This window comes from Pagrus major, chromosome 1 (genome assembly GCF_040436345.1).
Source record: "Pagrus major chromosome 1, Pma_NU_1.0".
Lineage (NCBI taxonomy): Eukaryota > Metazoa > Chordata > Actinopteri > Spariformes > Sparidae > Pagrus > Pagrus major.
The window spans coordinates 13,448,517-13,469,190 of NC_133215.1; the positions used below are offsets into that span (position 1 = coordinate 13,448,517).

Below are 20,674 nucleotides of genomic sequence, written 5' to 3' on the forward strand. Positions count from 1 at the left end.
CATACGGTAACTGCTGTTAAATTCTTTATAAGTTGTGCTTCGTGCCAGGGGAAAACAAGGCATCACCACTGAAAGATCAACATTATGTTCACACTTAAGGAAGTGCAACACATTACTTGATCTAGTTAAAGCAACAGTATGTAAAAATTGGCATTTTGGCCCCCCACAGTTTCTGAGTGGAACAATTTGTCAGATGTAATGTAGGTGTTAACTACGAACAAAACTCATCACGTCATGACAGTGTTGTGTGTTGAAAACTTTATCTTGAGGTAAACATGTATGTAACGCTGAAGTTACATAGTGTTAGCTGAGACAGAGACACCATTCACCCTATTACAAGACACTGTACCATCAACATGATTTGGAAGCTGTTATTTTAAGGCAAAAAAGTTACATAATGTTGCTTTAACATTGGGCTGGGCAATATGTATGATAAATATGGTTATCGTGATATGAGACTATATAGCATCTTAGATTTTGGATATTGTCATATGGAATAAATTGCGTCTTTCGCTGGTAGGATCTATTTGGTCAAACGTGATATAATTTTAGGGCCATACCGTCCAGCCTTACCTTAACATACACATAGTGTCCACAACAGTAAAGCTAAAAAGAAAGTATACATATTTAACAGTGATTCAGCGTATACTTTACTAGTGGTATAACATTGCATTAGCAAGAAATTAGCTCCAGAAAGCTAACTAAATCAAAAGGCAAAAATGCCAAAACAGCTCTAAGAACACGAGTGTCAACAGATAAAGCTCCAACCAAGACATGTGGGGAGCAGATACTTCCTGTGAATGATTCCTTCCATAATGATTTATCAAGTGATTCAGCATCACTATTAATATTAACTTTTATAGCTACATTTCCAAAACACTCATCCGCTTCCATAAAAACTGTCTCACTCTCAAGGCCAGACTCGTGCGTGCTGAGATGCAGTTAGAAGTGTGAGTTTCAGACCGATCACTACACACAGAGCTACACTCTGTGTTTGGTACTATGGCACTGTGAGGCAGAGGTATTATAAGTCTAAATGATTCAGTGTTTATCAGCCTCCGGTCAGGTCTTGTGGTGAGAGACAAGCACTCAAACAAACAAACACACACACACACACACACACCCACACACACTTCAGTTTCGAGAGCTCTAAACATGTCTGTTTGATTTATGATACACCTGTTATTAAACGGATGAATGTCTGATCAAAGGGGAACTTGTGTGTTGTTGAACACACATAATGCAGTTGCGGGAATACAGTCATTCTTGGCGGTAGTAGTACAAAATCCTTGTTGTTGGAAGAAAACCTTCTGTTGCTGTGAAAAAAACACAAAAAAAAAAAATTTCAGTACTTTTTTCAAAATTTGAAAATGTCAGCATTTATCTTTTCAAGGAAAAGTGTTTGCTTGCTCGTAAAAGCAGGAACAGGTATGGATCAGATTGCAAAAGACACGTCAGAAAAACTAGACATCTGAGAAACGAGCTGTCACCGGTCAGTAAGCAGAGATCTGTTAACAGAGGCCAGCTACAGCTGCCTTTCATTGTAGCAGACAGAAAAGCGCACCAAAGTGAAATGTTAAGTTCTTTGTATTTTATTTGGCTTTCTTGGCAGACTTTTTGCAGATATTTTTGCCAAAAACAAACTATTAGTTAATCCATGATTTAGAAACCAGGTCATATCCTCATTTTGGTCCGTCAGGCTTCTTTGCCATCTGGCCTATTTAGCTCCGACTTGTTGTTGGTCTGTTAGAGCTCTTTTTTATGCATAGGCAGAAACTGAGAGCCAGGAATGGAGACCGCATGACGGATCAGTAGTTAACACTATTGACACTGATCTGCAGTTTGATTTTTAGCTTTGGCTGGCTGAGTTTCCGTGACTGTGTCTAAAATCGTTCACTGTTTGTTATATAGTCACACTACTTCACTATGTCGTTTATGTAATATACATAATGTGTGTCTCATGATAATTATTATTCACTATATAATAGACTCAAATAACCTACTCTTTTACTATAAATACTTGTACCATCATATATCACAGAGACAGAAAAAATACACACATTTACGTAGATGTTTTTGGACTTACTGGACACATTTTAGTTAAACTCTGTGTTCCAACCTATCTGACTGTTTCTGCTGTGCTCATTTTATTTAATGTGTTGCTTTTCTTGTGTCTCTGATAAACCAAACCTACACCAACAGCAATATCTCAACACTGCTCAGACTAACTGGCAATTTTTAATTTTTAATAAACTCAAGCTGTCATTTTCTTTAGTCTGTGGCCCAACAGGTAAATAAGGTTTCCAACCTGACCTAAGTGAAAGTGTTGTTATTATATGAATGAGATGTATACATTTTGAAATAACGCCATGATACTAAATTAAACTGTGAGTGAAAGGGAGGGCAGTTTTAAAATTTTATTAAAGAAACACAAAATTTGTGTCATTTCGCAAAGTATTTGATAAATAAAAATTAGAATACAAAAACAAATGCACTCAATCAGACAATCTAAACAAAATAAATCAAACTAAATGTGACAGTAAACTGAATATCCTTGTCTTGTGGACCAAAAACACATTTGAGGACGTCATCTCGACCAAACACTGGTCGACATTTTTCATTTTTCATTATTTTCTGACAGTTTTTTACCACTGAAATTCATTGTCAAAACACTGTTTTTACCTGGATTTTAGGATAGGCACTACTCTCCTGAAAAAAAGCTAATGTGCCCATTCATTTTCTCTTTTTCCCTCTGGTAGTTTACTCTGAATGACAAATTTAGCCAAATCAATTAGAAACCCCTGAGGGGCAAAATCCATACCGGGTCTCGCTAAAGAAGCTTGTGGAGCTAATTATGTTCCCAAAGATTCACCCATTAAGTGCACCAGTGACTAAATGGAAGCAGCGGCCATAGCTTTTAGAACAACCCATTAAGTAAAACCCCAAATGGAAATGTTCTGCTGATAATTGGTGTAAAAAAAACAAAAAAAAAGAAGAAAGAAAACCTTTTAATTCAACCGACAGACGTCTATCTAGAGCCAAGCCTCTTTTAGCATTGGTTGTTTTTGACCATTATCAATACTTCAGCTGCTGGCGTCAGACCCATTTCGTACTCTGTTTACCACAGCCAGGCAGTTATTTGGCCTCAGTGTCCATGAGCAGCCATACCAGTCCTCTTCATATATAAACTAAGAGAAAGCTCAGTGGCACATTCTTCAACACGTCTCTCAGGACTCCCTGGTGAAACCTCAGTAAAAATGCAGAAGGGCTCGTTTAACAACGTGGCTGTAGTTAGATTGAGGTTCTTCTCCTACACTACAGTAAGCGGTTCACGCCGTTTATACCCACTCAGGGTCAGCACGGTAAGACAAACATCAGTCTAACCTTACAGTTTTATTAGCTAACCTCTTTTTTCCCCTCGCCTGTTTAATAGCTCTTTTATTGCTCCCTGCGTCACCTCAGATGAACTCCAAAAGCATGTTTTATAGTAACCTGAGAAAAGGTGTGTTCCTCTGTGTGTGTGGCTCTACGCTGAGCTTGATTGTGTCGATTAGTGTATCATTTACGTCTCGTGTTTCCCATCACGAGACTCACCTGTCGTTTGGCATCTCTATTTCTCTCAGGTGAGGAAAGGGAAGAGTGACGTCGTGACTCACGTTGTTCCTCAGCCCTGCCGCTCTGCTGGGTTGCCCCATGCGAGGCCCCTGTCAATACCAATAGTTTTGCCCCTGACCTCCCAGCTGAGAAGCCCCAGTCCAGAGGCGATGGACACAGCTCCGGTACCAGTGGCTCGCCCAGATACCCCAGACGCTGCATCGCAACCCACCCAACTTGACATTAGCCCTGCTAGCAGCATGGAGGCCCTCAACAGGTCAGTGTGTTAGAAAATTACAAACACAAACTTATATATGATAATTTTGCTGAATTTATTTTATTAAAAAAGAGCGAAACTTAACTACTTCATGCATAACAAAACTTACCTCACTTACTTTACAATTTACCAATCTCTATTTTTGGTTTTGTGATTCCAGTGTGGAAGACTAGGGATGATTCTAGCAGCGGTAAATAGGTTATGACCACTGTTTGCATAGCTGATGTGCTATCAGCGTAGGGTGAGGGTGAAGAATCCTGAGTGTCTGACAGCGATCAGGGATCTAAAGCCCCTGCCTTGTGGCAATGTGCCTTTGGCATGCAAACAAGCCTATTATAAGAAGCTGAAACTGGAACCACTTGGTGTCGAGTGTCCTCAGTCCTGGAATAGCAAGGCTACAGCTGTGTCTGTTGTTGGGGTTCTTGCTGCTTTGACTGAGGGTTTAGACTAGCATTAACCTTGGCTGCGCTCACACCTGCACTGTTTGTCTAAAAAAGGTCGTTATCATACTGTTTAAAACCTCTTCTCACGCACTCCAAATCCCATTTATCCACAGTGTGTGTTTTCAATTGAGGGATTTTTCAGTGACAGTGTAGAGTTTGTGTTGTGTTGAATGTGGAGCAAAGTAGTAAATGTTATCTGTGTCATGTCAGAGCACTCAGATGAGAAATGATGATGCTGTTTGGCTCCTACTACGACTTGTCGAACACACCGGTGACCTTTGATATGACATTAATCAAAGTCTCACACCGTGTCAGCACCAGATCCATTAACACATTACATAAAAGTTTGGTAACACACACACACACACACACACACATACCACCTGTGTACTGGATTACAAATATCACCTCACCCACTTACATAGATTTAAATATATATCTATGTTTACTGAATATATTATACATATATATTATGGGTAATATTATTACATATATTATGGGCAATATTATTTTTATCATTCTCACAAATTCAAGTGATAATTCTCTGTTTTCAGAACTCTTCCTCATTTGTTAAATCAATGAATTGATCATCACTAATGGACCAGATGTTCTTGTCTGCATGCAGTGTCAAATGTGATACTTCTAAGGTGGCAGAGCTTTCCTCGCCATGTCAGGGTGTCAGTAAATCTCCTGTTAGATTTCCTTCACACGCTAAGATTCTCCTTGTCAGGTCGCATTGGGTGACTGATGTACAGACGGCATGACGGGGGATCCCAGTGAAGTGCGTCAGCAGTCTGAACTCTTTGGTATTTACAAATAGACACCTGCAGTTCGCGAAAAGATAAAGATGCTGTCTTTAATGGAAGGAGGCTTTTGATACCCAGCAGTAGAATTTGGTGATTTAAAGGATGTAAGTGAATACAGTGGAAAATAGATAAAGTTGAGTTTGTATTTACAAAAAAGGGGTTAAAGTCGCTGTGATTTTCACACATACACCCATAGCAAATATATGATAATTTTCCAGAAGTGGATCCATCTGTGTTTTCTTATCTGTAACTGCTCTCATGCCAGCTTGTCAGCTTGCTCTCACTTTCCGTAGGTATGTGTCAGACACGTCTGTGTCAGCATAATACAGCACATACAGCAGCAGAGCCACGTATGGTTTTCATACATTTTTACTTTTCATTCACGATTTTCTTTTTGTTGATATAGAATATGAAATCCAGAATTTAGAGTGCGTTTAAGCCTTGTTGGTGGTAAAAAAGCTATTTTTTAAAACCTGTGGTACAGAACTTTTGTCTTCCCGCTCTGGCAGTAAGAATGACTCCACAAACACTGTCAACGTGCTTATGCACCACACTATTTCCTCTTTGCTGTAGCCTACTCTGTCACTCCGGTTGCTTCCCCTTCAGCACTGGCTAACCAGTCTTTGCTGGTAGTGAGACAATGGGAAAAGTCAGCACAAACTTTAAAAACTCTACTATACTGTGAATACAGAGAGATATATGTGGCGGTGAGAGGCTTAATCAGGACTGTGTGAACTCCCTTGGCAAGGGGACGTCCATTTATATATAAAAGTCCCGCGCTGCAGGTTTATATATATCTGATAACGTGTATTATATTCGACCCATGCACCCCTCATTCCAGGAACTTCCCCTGTTGTGAGTCACTCCGCTCGCTCAGATCACATTCAGCACGCACAAGAACTCAAATCATCATCGTCAGGGTTTGATATTAGTGGTTCCACTTTTAGATCCTGTCTTGTATCCACGTTTAGGCCTCTGAATCAGAGCCTTCCAGCAGACGACATTTAACATGACACGTCTTCAACGTAACGCATGCCTCCTCCTTATCAAACACATTAATCCAGTCATTATGTATGCCACAGTGCTCTCACCTGTACCTGAAATATGACACCAGTCTCATTCACCACACAGGCCACATGAGCTAACATAGCAGCATCATGTGAACTTATTATGCTCTCAGCTTTGCGTAGTTTCAAGTAGGGGATGCATACTGTCTTTTGTGTGGTGTTGCCATGGTTCACTGAATCTTGTGATGTAACCATCAGGTTTCTTAGAATCCTGTTGGAAATAAGTGGGAGTGAGGAACGTTGCAGTGTGGTGTGAGTGCAGGTTCCCTGTGGGTATAACAGTATTGTTGGCCGCCTGTCAGGAAGTCTCATCCATCAACCTGAAAGCCTGACAGCACATATTTACAGCAAAATCCTGCAGGCTGGATCAAACTGGTTCTCCTGTTCTATTGATGTTAGTGCCAAATCCTATACAGGATAGAGGTCCCTTAAGTTAGGTCTATGAGGAGTCTTAGTCAATCAGGTTACATTTTATCTACAAGTACTAAGGCAAAGCCAACCAGCTGTTTTATTCTTATTCTTATTGATATTTTCACCATTCATCCAAGAATCTTTTCAGTTTTCTCAGGCCAGAGACTAGTTAGGAGAGCTGAAGCCTTTTTGCGGGACAACATTTTAAAGGTGACGTTCTGGACACTAAGTTTGATGTTCAAGTTTAGCGACAGACCTCACAGAAAGTCAGATACCGGGCTTGATAGTGAGGGAAAAGGATGACTGCAGGTCAGTTTACCAAGGCACTGGTCCAAAATCATCTACATGTTTTTTAAGCCAGTACTGAATAAAATGTTCAGCCAAGGCTGGATCTCTTCTCAAATGTCATGATTTGTTGCTTTTGTCTGAGTAACATTTAGATTTTGAGAAATGATGATGCTGTTTGGCTCCTACTACGACTTGTCGAAGACGCCAGTGACCTTTCATATGACACTACTCAGAGTCTCACACTGTGTCAGCACCAGATCCATTAACACATTACATAAAAGTTTAGTATGACACACACACAGAAGATATGTGAAGACATCACTTCAGGCTGTGGTCTCTCAGAAGTACTGATGGGCATTTTTCAGTATTTTCCGTCATTCCTAGGACCAGCGTGTTTGGGATTTAGGGGAAAAATGGAAATATGAAAAATAGAAGAATAGAAGAATCATTGTGTTTTTGTTACCTGAGAATGAGCCTTTTGTATCCACAGAGCGAGTGGGTTCCTCTTTGACGGCGTCTGTTATGTTGCAGAGAACGCACAAACCAAACACTGGCTCTGGAGCGGGCCTCTCATGTTTTTAGTGCCCGGGCGGTGAATAGATAACAGTCATGACAGAGACACATAACAAGATTCGTCCATCATATTTCATCCATAAATCATAATGTTCATCTGCATGTCTGTGCCTTAGTTTCAAACCCTCTTTGTTGCTTTGCTCTCTTTTGTTGATGTTCTCCGCTGGGATGAACATTTACCAAGCATAGCTTAGCCAAGCTTATCCATTAAATACTTTAGGTCATGACTACCACACACTTTGTGCTCTGAGATATTCTAAGAATGTCCAGCACCCGTTGAAAAGCCGACAGTTTTGGGGGTCCTGAAGGGACTAGAGACTGAGCAGAGGACCTGGGACACAATGGGATTCTGGCTAGACTGTTCCCAGATTCACCTTGGCTCCTTAATAATCGATGCAGTAAATTTAAAATATATCATTTTACTATAGAGAGAATGCATTTTAGTCTTCCCGAGCTAGACTGTTTTTCTTCACTTAACCTATTTTTGAGCAATCGACAGCATTAATCCAGACACCTTGTGATGGCCCTTCTAGAATAGTATTCACATCTTTTTGATTTGATAAGACCTAAAACGTTACTTAATAACACTACAGCGAGTGTTGTTGATGGGTTTTGGATAAAAGTAAGACAGGGCAGAGCAATAGGAGAGGTACTGCACCGAACATTTCTGGAGGATTTTTCAGGTGTCCAGCGTCCACATCCGCCTTTGACATTGGTAGTTTTCCGTTCACCCCGGAGGGATCAGGCTTTTTCCGAGCACCCTTACAAAGCTTCTTGTTATCCCCTCAGTAAGGTAGTGGGTAAGCAGGATTTCCGCTTTTGCAATTCACGGCGGCAGTGACGGCACACATTATTTTAATACGCTTGCCAGACTGTGTAACACCGGTTAAGAACAAGGCATTCACTCCGGTGGCTCAGAAGGAATTCGGAAGTGTTTGTGGTGAACTACACCTTCACTGAGGAGCACAGGCACACTTCCTGTACATTGTGTCATTTGAGAAGACTTTCGAAGTTCAACGAACTTTGGCCCATTTTGATTCACGCCTGAATTGAAACCTAAATCCTTTGTTTTGAACTTGTTGAGGTGCTGCCCAAAGGACCAAAGTGGTTCTCCCTCCCCTCACAGGAAGCCACATGAATGCACGCCATGTACCAGAACACACCAGAGAACCAAACATTCACTGATTGGTCCAGTGAAAAACAACTCTGTTTTCTGTGTTTGAGAACATCTGAGACTCAACATGTTTACAACCAACCATCAGACTTTGTGTTGGTGCAGCAGGCAAAGTTGTCTCAAGCTGGAAATTGTTTCAGATTGATTTTCTGCTCTCCCTTAAGACATCGAACAAAATCAGCAAAACAGAATATTTTTGCTGCTTTATAAACAACATGATGTGACTGCACGTTTAGGCTTCTGCTGATACTGTATAGTATAAAGTACAATAATTCATTTTAGTCGGGACTAAAACAAAAACAAATCATGTTTGGGGTATTTATGATTGTGAGTCAGCCACATGTTTTATTTTGAGGATAGGGCTGCAACTAAATTAGTCTGCTGACAATTTCCTTGATTAATAATTATTTTGTTGAGTCGACAAAATATTTAAAAAGCTGTGACAAACGGCCGTCACAATTTCCTCAAGCCCAGCATGAGTCATCAGCATTGCTTGTTTTGTCCGATCTGTCCACAGCCCAACAAAATATAGAGAGAGAAAGCAGCAAATTATCACAATGACACAGTGAAACACAGGTATTTTTGGCATCTTTGCTCAAAATAGTCAAATTAATACAATTAATAATTCCTCAAATGATAAATACTCAGTTTAGCAGCTGAAGATGTCTGGAATGGACATAGTGACAATCTCTGCTGCTGCTGCTGCTGTACATGGTTTGTCACAAACAACACATCTAATCTTGCCTTTTGTCCAAATCCTTTCTGTTGTAAACTGACAGCACAGGCAGAGTTCATGTGTCTGCTTGTCGCAAGTGAACATCCAAAAAAAAGTCTCGATAGGGGTTTTAAGTGATGAACAGTCACCCTGTTGTGTCTTGTACAGTGAAAAACATATCTTTCCACAGCAGACATTTTGACTTGTCATAATAGGAAAAGTGCAAGTGTTTCTAACAACATTAACAACGGTTCTGTTCTGTTCTGTTCTGTTCTGTTCAGACGTCCCAGTAAACTTTGAGAGTGAGCCAGTGTGCACAATACCAGGACAATAAAACTGAAGCAGCTCAATTGAATTGTTATTTTTACATTTTACAACCTGGTTGATTTGAGTTATGAAATACTTTCAAACCTCGGCGTAACATGTATGTATTTGTTACACGTTCTCACGGATGAGATTTGGTTGCAGTGTTTTTCTTCCTCCTTTGACTTGAGAGGAGATAATACAGTATTCAGCTCTGCTTGGGCAAACAAGACTAGGCGATTATGAAATTTTCAGCCTGTAAGTGCCAGGATATGAAAATGTTAAGCAACCCCAACATTCAGTGCCAAGACTGAGTTCCTCTTATCGTTGCATAATTTCATCATGTGTTGCTGGCGTACATCCAGTGGCAGTAGCCTGCCTATATTCTCGAGCAAGCACCCATTTCTCTCTTGGTTCATAATAATTACCAGAGACAAGCTCAACAAAGCCACTGATCTGTAGAACTGCATGACTATTATTCTGCAGACAAAAGCCAGCGACATGCTCCTATTTTCAGCCCCAATGACATGTAATGATGAAGGGAGAGGAGGGGCTAATGTTTTTATGCCGTAGCACTTTATAACCACATCCTGCAATTAATTATGTGTATTTTTGTTTTTTATATTCCAGTTCCCAAGAAGAAGAGAGGCCAATATCTCCTTTTTACATGAGGTAGGCCTCTTGTCTTTGTGTTGGAAAGCTTCAGAACTGGGTGACAGCGTGTTGTTTTGCACTGGAGGTGTGGGGGAAGTGGCTGTGTGCTGCCTTGGTGCATTATCATCGGAAACAATGGAACCACCAGTTAGAGGGAAAGCAGGGCAGCGTGCACATGCAACAGTTTGCTCACCACTGTTTGGTTATTGTGGTGGAGGCGCCCACAGAATAAGTTTCAGACACACCGCTTAGGCAAAAGACATGTCTGGGCAAAAACACTGTGTTTCCGAATGATGCCTAAGATCATTGGACAATGTTAGAAGAATAATAACTTGAACTATTTTGATGAGCAGTTCATCGTTTCGAACAATTTTTTAAGCAAAACAAATAATGAGAAAATACCTTGTGTTCTCTTGTTTAATGCTCAGAAGGTCCACTGATGCATTTTTTCAACATATATTTCCATTTATTATTCCATTATTATTGTAATCAATAATAACTGGCAGATTAATCCATACTGAAAATAATCCTCAGTTAATTTTCTTGTCATTAACTCCAAAGAGGAACATAAAGTCTTCTGGGTAAAAATAAACCCATTGCAACTGACTGGAATGACAATCAACGCATACAATATACAGCCAACCTAATGCTTTTGCACGTGCAGCTGATAACGTTTCATCCACACCCTCTTGATAATCACTCGTTAATCATCAATGTCCCCTCTGCCTTCGTTTCCCAGTTTGCTCCCAACGCATGTTGACCTAAAGCCTTCAATACTCAGCAGCTTGTTTAGTCAGTCTTAACGGCTGCTTCTTCAGTTAGTCATTCTCATTTGGCACATTTTGGAGCGATGTTTGCCGTCATGACCTCAGAGCTGATATGACTCCATGGCAGCTGCTTTGTATTGTTTTTCCCCAAAAGAAATGAATAGACAGAGGAGAAAGGCTTCACCGGAGTGTTGAGTCAGATTATCTAGAATAAGGCACTCAGGCAGAGCTGAAGTGAAGAGTGGAGTACAACATACAAAATACACTTTAGGATTGTATACTTCATACCAGCTTGAACATTATGTTTTTTTGTCCCAGCAGTAAATCTGGATGGAACAAAAACCTTTTAACTTTGACTGGGACATCTTTGTCTCTTGGTCATAATGTAATGAAACAAATGCTTTTCATCCATGATAGAAGGTCAAAGGTCCCAACTTATCGAAGGACTTAATCTAAGTCCTGGACATGTGGTCGGTCATAGAGTCAGCTATGTACAGTATGTATATTACTATAACATGTTTGACTGTCGTATGGGGTGCATAATCTCTTCGTATATATTACATAATCTCTGTAATTGGCATACTTGACATTTTACTACTCACATGATTTAAAATATTTCCAAGATTTCTCAACACAAAGCATATACAGGCACATGAATATGCATACATTTGCATACAGTAACCATGTGTTTGTACAGGTATACCATGCCCTGTACTTGCATGTATATAAAACCTTTCCTCTTGGTTGAAAATAGTTTATATTTGAACTCTGAGGGTAAGGAGGCAGGTCAAGAGGTGGGCTCTTTATCTCTTCCTAAGGCCGCCATCAGGTTTGAAAATCTCAGTGAGGCAAAGAGTCAACAGACATGCAGCTCTATGAGACTGGAGATATTGCTTGACTCATTCCCATGAAGTGTTGTTCGACCAGGTCCAATAAGAAAAATGTTTATACCTTCTACAAGGCGACACTGGAAGGTCAACTGAAAAGTAGGCCATCATAGAGATGTGATATAGTTTGAATATGTAGGGACAATAGTGAACTTTTCACTCAGTCTCTCCTGAAAGACATTCATCGGGTGGCACTTGGTTATTTACATGGAAAATAACAGAAAAGAGTGAGGGGGAAGAGTGGGGGAGGGATTTCTGAAGGGGATTTCCATTCGGTTATATTTATATTAATATTTAACTCTCACCATTTTAGTTTCGCTTAACATGCTAGCATTTGCTAGAGTAAAGCTGAGGCTGAAAAGAATGACAAAGGCTTTCAAGTAGTCGGTCACAAACAACAAATTGAAGAGTTGACCTGATGATGATGCTGGATAAAAAGTCAGGGGAACACCAAAATCATTATAATTCATCCTGAGGGGGCATAAATGTCTATCAGATATTATGGCAACCCATTTAATATTTATTGCGAAATTTAACAACAAACTAAAAAAGTCATGGTGTCACCCGACTATGTAATTGTAAACTTTATAAAATATGGTGACCGATAGTGAAATCAGTAGTTGCAGCTCTATCCTGTCTAATCCAGCGTCTGGAAATGACTAAGACTACTGTCTGTTGACGCCCTCTCTGCACCTTCACCTCACTTTGTCTCTCTCCCATTCATTGCTCTTGCTCACGTTCATCAGTGACTAACTCCATGGCCCGCTTGTACTTTGTCACATACACACACACATACCATCCAGACTTTCTCTTTCTCTGCTGAAGTCGACTTGCATTCCTTCACAAACAGAAGGCTGCCACAGGGGAGCTTAACCTCAGCCCAGTCAAAATGGATCATAGATCAACATCATTTTTTTTTTCTGTGTGTGTTGACCAAAGACTCTAAAGGTCCTGGCTAATATCTGACTGTGGTGTAATACTGGATTACCTGAATCGACGTCCCTGGGTACACAGCGCAGAGGATTTAACTGGTATAAGCTTCTGCTGTGGAAGATTTTCAGTTGTTTCCTCCTTGCTTTCTATGCATCAAAGACCACTAAACTTTAAAAACCCCATAACAGACACTAATTATGGAAACATGTTATTTTGTTCTTACTTTGATTTGGTCAGCAATTTTCTTAGTTATAAGTTCCTAAATGAAGCAATTATATAAAGCAAACGTTAAGCTCTTGTAAAACAAAGACTTGCACTGCTGGCTTTTAAAATCCACATTCAGAGAAACAAAAATAGCACAATTACATAATTACACAATTAAAATCCCAGACCTATCATTTCAATACAGACCTGACTTAACAGTTCAGTAAATCTCACAGACGCCATCAAACTGAAAACAAGGAAAAACTGTCGATGACTGGTAAATTCAGTCTTCGTATTTAGAGAGCATTAGAGAATACTATCATCAAGTTTTATATTTCATTAGTTTTATGACAAACTGCGACTTTCTCAAGATGAAAATGTATCTTTTAAATTGACAAACATCATATGTGTGATACATGACACAATTCAAACGGGATCGAAAAATGATTCATGTCTCTCTCCATTCACTACCATACAAAGGTTTTCTGAAATAAGGTTCTCTATATATCTGTAAATGAGTACTTCAACATATTAATTTATTCTTGTATTATTTGCGTTCTTACCAAGAGTTAGATGAGATGTTTGATACCACTCTCATAACCGTCCGTTAAATGCAAAGGTGTTAGCCTGGCTCTGTCCAAAGGTAAAAAAAAAACATCGATCTACCAGCACGTCCAAAGCTCGCTAATTAACTTAACTATCCTGCAAATAGTCAACACTTCTCTAGTCTCATGCTTTTTCCAACAGACTTAACAACCTAAATAATTTTGTCTTAGAGATATTTTAGTCAGGATTTTGTAGTCTTGGTATTGCTATATCGCAGGGCTGCACTGAATCCTAATCGAAGGACAGGGACTCCTTTGTGCTGATCGATATTTACATCTGAGTGTACAAAAGTACATGTGGAGTTCCCCAAGGCTCCATTCTCAGGCCTCTTCTGCTCAACACCAACATGCTTTCACTAGCACTCCACTCTCACGTGTCTTTTTATATTGCCTTGTGTGTGTGCCATACAAGTAAACTTGCCTGGTCTTGAGTGTCTATATATATATAATATATATGTATGTGTGTGTGTGTGTGTGTGTGTGTGTTGTGAAAACCTTTAAGGTAGTCCTCACTGCATTGGCCTCAATCCAAGTTCATGTTTGCTCTGTCCAGGTGTGACTGTAGCAGACATTGACCAAACTACTGTTATCTTTATCTTTATACAACTTCTTTTTTTATCCCTACGCAGGGTAAAGTCGATCATACTTAAACAGTAGTCTGTTTTCATGTTGTTTCTCATGTTGTAGTACGCCATTGGCAATAGAAAGGCAGGGAGTGACTCTCAAGGTCTGTATAGCTTGCATAAAGTTTATACAACAGGGTAATGAAATTACATAATCATAGAGTTTCAGGATCACAATCTGATTGGTCCCTGATCGAACAGTTGACTGGAGCTAGTGGTGTAATTTTATATTTTTGGAATATATGAGTTTAAGAAAGGATTGTTGGCGTGGTGGTGATATTTTTGTCATGTCTCTGATGCAATCATTCATCCCGCTTGCCTTACTGTCTCATTTGCCAGTAGTTCATGACTCAGACTGCCACCATTACACACCAGACAACAATCCTGTCTCATACCATACTGGTTTCACACTGCTGCATCGTTAGTTAAAACGGAAATGGTGCAAAGTTTATTCTAGGCACTAATGACAACTTTGTCTGGTGATTTACCAAAGTGCCACACTTGGTTTGTACAGTGCCAACCCGAAGTCTATTTGGGTAGATGATAGCTGCCACAAGATACTTACAACTCACAGGCAGTCACACTCAGCTGTTTATGTCATCAACAGCCTAAACGTGGCACAAGTGGACATATAAGAAACCCGATTTCACATTTCAGACCAACATAGAAAGAAGATTCTGTTATCCACAAAGTGTTTATTCAGTGTCTTAAGATGGAAGAAAACGTTTAACCACACAAAAATGGACCAATAAATTTATTTGCCTAGACATTTATATCATAATCAAACTATCCACCAATCCATCAGCTGTTCTCAATACACATGGACAAATAACTGTCTTAAACCAGTCTTTCCAACATGGAGGCTGATTCTCCTACAAGGCCCAAGGATACATCTGAGGGCTCAAAAGGTGATTAAAGATATTTTAAGAAATAGTTTTTGTCCATATGGTTTTGACTTTTCTATAATTTCTCTCATTTTCTCATGAAATTTCTCCTCAAGTGCCATAACCTTTATCACCCAGTCACAGAGTGCTTTGTTTTACAAGGCCACGAGCCAAAAAAGTTGGGAACCATTGTCTTAAACCTTTACAATTTCGATGCAATGATGCAAATTGCATCACAGGGCACAGTACACTTGATTTGTATAATAACCATCTCCTCCTGGCACAAATTCCAGTTATGTAATTAACCCTACCATCACCTTTATAAGCATGGAGGGCAGTACTCAGAAGGCAGCTCGAGAAAGCCTTTATCATATTTCAGGCTTTAGTGTATCCACTGCCCTTTATGAATTCGTGCCTCTGACATTTGCAGGCGTTAACAGCCAAAGTCAAGTCAACATTAGTAAGCCATTAAACCATTTTCTGTTGCTTTAACCTGTTGCATGCAGTGCCAAATCTATTATAAGGTAGCAGGCTAATATTTTTCCTGCTGCGCTCAGAGATAATGAAGCAGTTTAGTCCGCTGCCTCTGGACCACCTGTGTGAGCATTAGCTGACATAACTTTCACTCCTCTGTCCGTCCTCTTTATTTTCCAGCTGTCTGAATAAAAAAAAAACTGGAGTGAAAGTGAAGTCTTGTCTCGTCTTTACATGATAAAAATCTTTACAGTTGTGAGCTGAGATGTTAAAACTGACCATAAAAAGCACCAAAGCCTTTACAGCCCTGTGTTTATGATTTTAACTTACCAAGCTCATCAAAATCATCATCTGACTAGCAGGATAGCAGATGCCAGCTTTTAATCTTATTCTCTATCACACAGCGGTGATATCACTACATGTACCTGCTATTTTACGCAGGTTCACCACAGTCACCTTCACACCTTAACTCCATTATTATCTCTCCCTTTATCAGTGCACTGCACTGGGTCTGTGCCAAGCTGTGCTATTACTGTCAACACCACTGTTTATGAAAGATTTCTTTTAGGTCACCCCTAAACATGTCGAGGTAGCTGTACTCCTGTCAGGAAGTGAAGATGAAGATTGTTGCAAAAATAAATATCAGAAACTGTTTCTAAAAGCTGCACATCAGTTTTGTTTTATCTTGATTGGACTGTTGGGATTCACTACCCAGTATTTTGTACTAATTAGCAAAGAATATGAACAGACTCTCTCAGAAAAAGGGTTTAAGCTCTTTGGAAAGTCTGATGAATGACATTTTCCATCGCAAAAAAATGGAAACTGAACCACTGAGGGTTGTACCTTTGCTCTTTGAGTAAGTTCTTCTAGTCCTTAATTGCATGGGTTGCATCTTCAGTAACAAACCCACTGTTTAGTTGATGTGTTATCACTTGTTATATGCTGCTGTCGGACTCTAATGTAATAATGATACGATATCTTTTTATCTAGATGAAGATATACCAAAATAGATACAGACACTCCCCTGCACAGATAGTATAACCACCTGCTATTGTTTATCACACTCCAGATGACACGCCTGTGTGTGTTTTAAGAACATGAGAGGGGGAGAACAACAAAAAAGAAGATACAGATAAAGCTATAGATCAATATAGACAGTACGTAGGGACCATAGGACTTACATGTAGTCATATATGCAGGCCATTCTGCTCTCAGAGGACCTACTTATGCTCTGAGCACAGCTGATGTTAACACTCACTCATGCACATGAGATGCCTTGATCACCTAGGGCCAGAGCCAGAGCCCGGGGGATTTTCAGCGTTGCTCAGTGACCTGTTGTGACCACCTGTTTCTGTCGCAGTAACCTTCTACCTGCTTGTTTTTCTTTCAGTAACCACCTCTCCCCCGTCCACTGCAGACCAGATGTGATAAAGTAAGTTGGCTTCATTACTGACAACATAGTGGCATGAAATGCAGTGTAGTGTTGCCAGGTCTTGGAATTATTGAAATTATTTAGAGATGATTTCTTAAATCATACTTCTTACGTTAAGTTGCAGATTTCTTAAACAGCTTTTGCTCTCATTTTTTTCGTTTGTCCATTAGTTTTCTGGACAGGACGATACGTTCGGCCGTGGAGCAGCACCTCTTTGATGTAGAGGATCAGATTTCACCACCACCGTCTCCAAGTGTGACGCCAACTGCCCGCCAGAGACGTCGACACCAGAGAGAGCAACAGGAGGAGGGGCTGAGACACAAAGAAAGAAACAGGTAAAATGAGTCCGACACCGTCAGGACGTTTGTAGTTGATGGTACCAGCATGCGGTTTGTCTTTAGATGCAACACTGAAATGAAACTTTTTTTTTTACCATCGCCATGGAGGTTATGTTTTGGTTGGTTGGTTGGTTTGTCAGCATCATTACACAAAAACTACTGATCAGATTTCAACGAAACTTGGATGGACGATGGGTCTCGGCCCAGAATCGACCCCAGTAAGTTTAGGATCTGGATAAAGTGACAGATCCAGGAATTTTTTCTCACACAGGGCAATTTTCGATATTTTTGCTAATTTCTCAGGGAATATTGTATGGATCTTAATGCAAAACCTCTGGTGTATTTATTAGGTTGGTATCAATGAGTGAGTACAAAGCAGAGCAGAACCATCCGACCCATTGAAATTCTCCAGCCAATAAGGACACTCTGGTTATGAGTTAATTTCTCCACGTATTGTGCTGCACTGGTAAAACTCTGTAAGATGGCATTTATTACTGAACCCTGACCTCAGTGCCTCACTGCAGCTCTACTGCTTCCAGTTGGTGTGCATTCTGTGCGGCAAGCTCGTCCACTGAGACCTAGTACAGCCAAAACAACTGGAGTCATCGCAGTAAGAAGCTAATCCTTGTTGACGGAGATTTGATAGAGTCTGAGAGATCGGTGACACATGGATTAGAGGAGTGTATCAGACCACAGCCAGAAGGAAATGTCAATAAGAGAGTGGACAGTAAATAGAATTATCACGAAAGCTAAACAGCACATTTGCTGCTGGAGAACGTATAAGTAAATGAGGTTTCAGGATGACCCTGGCATTTAGTTTCCTGAAGCAGTTCACCCGTATGTCAAGCTGATAGAAAAGAAAGCAACAGAGAGAGCGAGATGGAAGGCAGATGTCTCATTTCCTCACTGTTATTCTCTTCTGTCTGAGAACAGAGCCGCGTCCGTCAGAGCAGACACCAACAAGGAGAACATCCCATCGAGCGGAGGAAGCAGCTCGGGCAGCGTGGGGGAGGACACGGGCAGCAGCGAGGACTCCCAGGGAGGCCAGAGTGGTCGCGCTGAGCGGACTCCGAAGCCCAGGAAGTCGAAACACAATCCGACACTGGTGCAGCTCACTGACAACCAGGACGCCCACGCAGTGAGTCATCACACCTTTTTCTCCTCATCTCTTTTTATCTTTGTGGTTTGTCACAGCCCTGGCAGTGTCTCTCCTACTCTTCGCTCATAGTTATTGAGTGTTTGTTTGACTGCTTTCTTTTCTCTCACTGTGACTACTCAGCACTAGAAGTAGGTCAGAAAACAAGTATGTTCAGTTGTTTGTCGCGTTATTTCAGCTACTTTAGATCGCAGTGATTTCTAAAAATTTCAGCAAATGTTACATACCAAAAACCTCACGTCAGTTTACAGGGCATCAAACAGCATCACCACACATCTTCTCCCTTCATGCACCTGTGATGCTGACAGCCTTCATCTCAACCCCCTGTCATCCTTTTTTTTTCGGACTCACTGCAAATAATTGTCACTTGTATTTATCAAGAATCACTTAAAGCAGACAACGGCGAGGTGGATGATGACAGGAAGCAGTGCAGCTGCTCTAATGGCTCCCTGCCATTCTCATTTTACAGCCACGTGTAATATGTAGCATGCCACAGTAATTGTTAACCACTTTTGCCAGAAGCAGTGCAAATGTAAGGGCCACTTATGAGCGCACAATTAGCTGCAGCTTTTATCCGCTGAAGAAGATGATGCACCAGAGAGCAAGTTGTCCTTTCAACTGTTGCTGTGTGGGTGCTCGAGACCACAGTGTTGCAAAGTTTGGGTTTGCTGATGCGATAATTAGCATCGTGTAGAGGGGAAATGATTGAGATACAGTACCGTTTTAATGTAGAATGTTACTTTGATCATTTAATCTAATCTAAGCCTTAGAGGTTTCATTGTCTTGTTTTTTTTTTTTTATTGTGTGGGCTTAACAGCTTCTACACTGAAGTAGCTTCTGCTCAGCTGCTGGGTGGTAGGTAGAGATTTCACACGACCATTTACACAAAGGTATCTAATAGCTCATGTTGTCTGAGGAAATTTTAGAGAGATTTGATAAAAACAGACCATAACTTCTGGTTATATTGATTGACTGTCAATTTATCAATAATGGATATATAATGACTAGGTTTTTTGTTCCAGCTGAATAATGTCCATAGCACTGAATGTCAGAAACTTGGAAGCTGTCAAACACCAAAAGCTGATATTGAATGGCTACTAGGATATTTACTCTTAATTACTTTGTCTATGTTCCAAAAGTTTGAGATTTAAATCAAAATTTTGCGTTTGTTTACTATATGAGAAGATTGCATTGGATATTTGTTTTGGTATCTGTACCACTGGACAGATAATCATGTGACAACAACTTTGATGACTGTGTAGTCGCTTAAGTCGGTTTTCAAGTAAAAACCAGAATAAAGAAATAAATATTCTCTCCTTCCAGCTTTGCAAATACGAAGATTTAATGCATTTTTATCATTGTAATGTAACATCTTTGGATTGTTGGTTTGACTCAGCAAGCAATGCGAAGGCATCACTTCGGGGGCTGGGAAATTGTGTTGTGCATTTCACATATTTTCTGATATTTTGTACAGCTGCAATGAATCGGCTAGTTGCAGAAATAATGAGTAGGATAACAAGATAAACAACCCTTTTGTTAGTAGCCCTTAAACATACATAGCTCACTGTATCATCAGCATCCAGGTTAAGTGGACCAGTCAGCTGGGTAATAAAACACTTGTTCAGCTATCTATCGCCTGCCAACCATGATGCAGTGAGTCATACCCAACAGTTGTGTAGCGCAGCTAGTGCTCCGTACGACGAGTGTGTGAAAGCAGTCAAATTCAAAGCGAGGACATGGTGTGAACCCTGAAGCTGTAGTAATATGATCCAGCCTCCACAGACTCTTTTTACACTACAGCCGCATGACAGCAAGTCGGATTATTACCCACACTTGGCTCATAAATGTTATGTGGCAATGTACAGTTCAGCTTCATGGCGTGCCGTCACGATGGCCGCCTAATGGAAATAGATTCGTTGAGTTTACACTCTCACTCTCATGGAACACAGTCCCCATGCAAACCATTTACATAAGAGCACAGATGACACACGATGCCTTGACACACATATGGTATATATGTGATAGTTGGCACAATCATGATTGGCTGGACGAGTGTCGTGTTGAGT

The 20,674-nt window shown here is 40.4% G+C and overlaps 1 protein-coding gene across 1 annotated transcript in view; it reads left to right on the forward strand.

The window, feature by feature from the left end:
- The window catches only part of fam13a (family with sequence similarity 13 member A), a 55,430-nt gene that overhangs the window by 16,365 nt on the left and 18,391 nt on the right, over positions 1–20,674 (forward strand). The window contains exons 7-11 of the mRNA XM_073463474.1: positions 3,624–3,871; positions 10,282–10,323; positions 17,073–17,115; positions 17,283–17,449; positions 18,386–18,590. Coding sequence (XP_073319575.1) covers positions 3,624–3,871; positions 10,282–10,323; positions 17,073–17,115; positions 17,283–17,449; positions 18,386–18,590 — 705 coding nt within the window. The remainder of the gene's footprint in view (positions 1–3,623; positions 3,872–10,281; positions 10,324–17,072; positions 17,116–17,282; positions 17,450–18,385; positions 18,591–20,674) is intronic.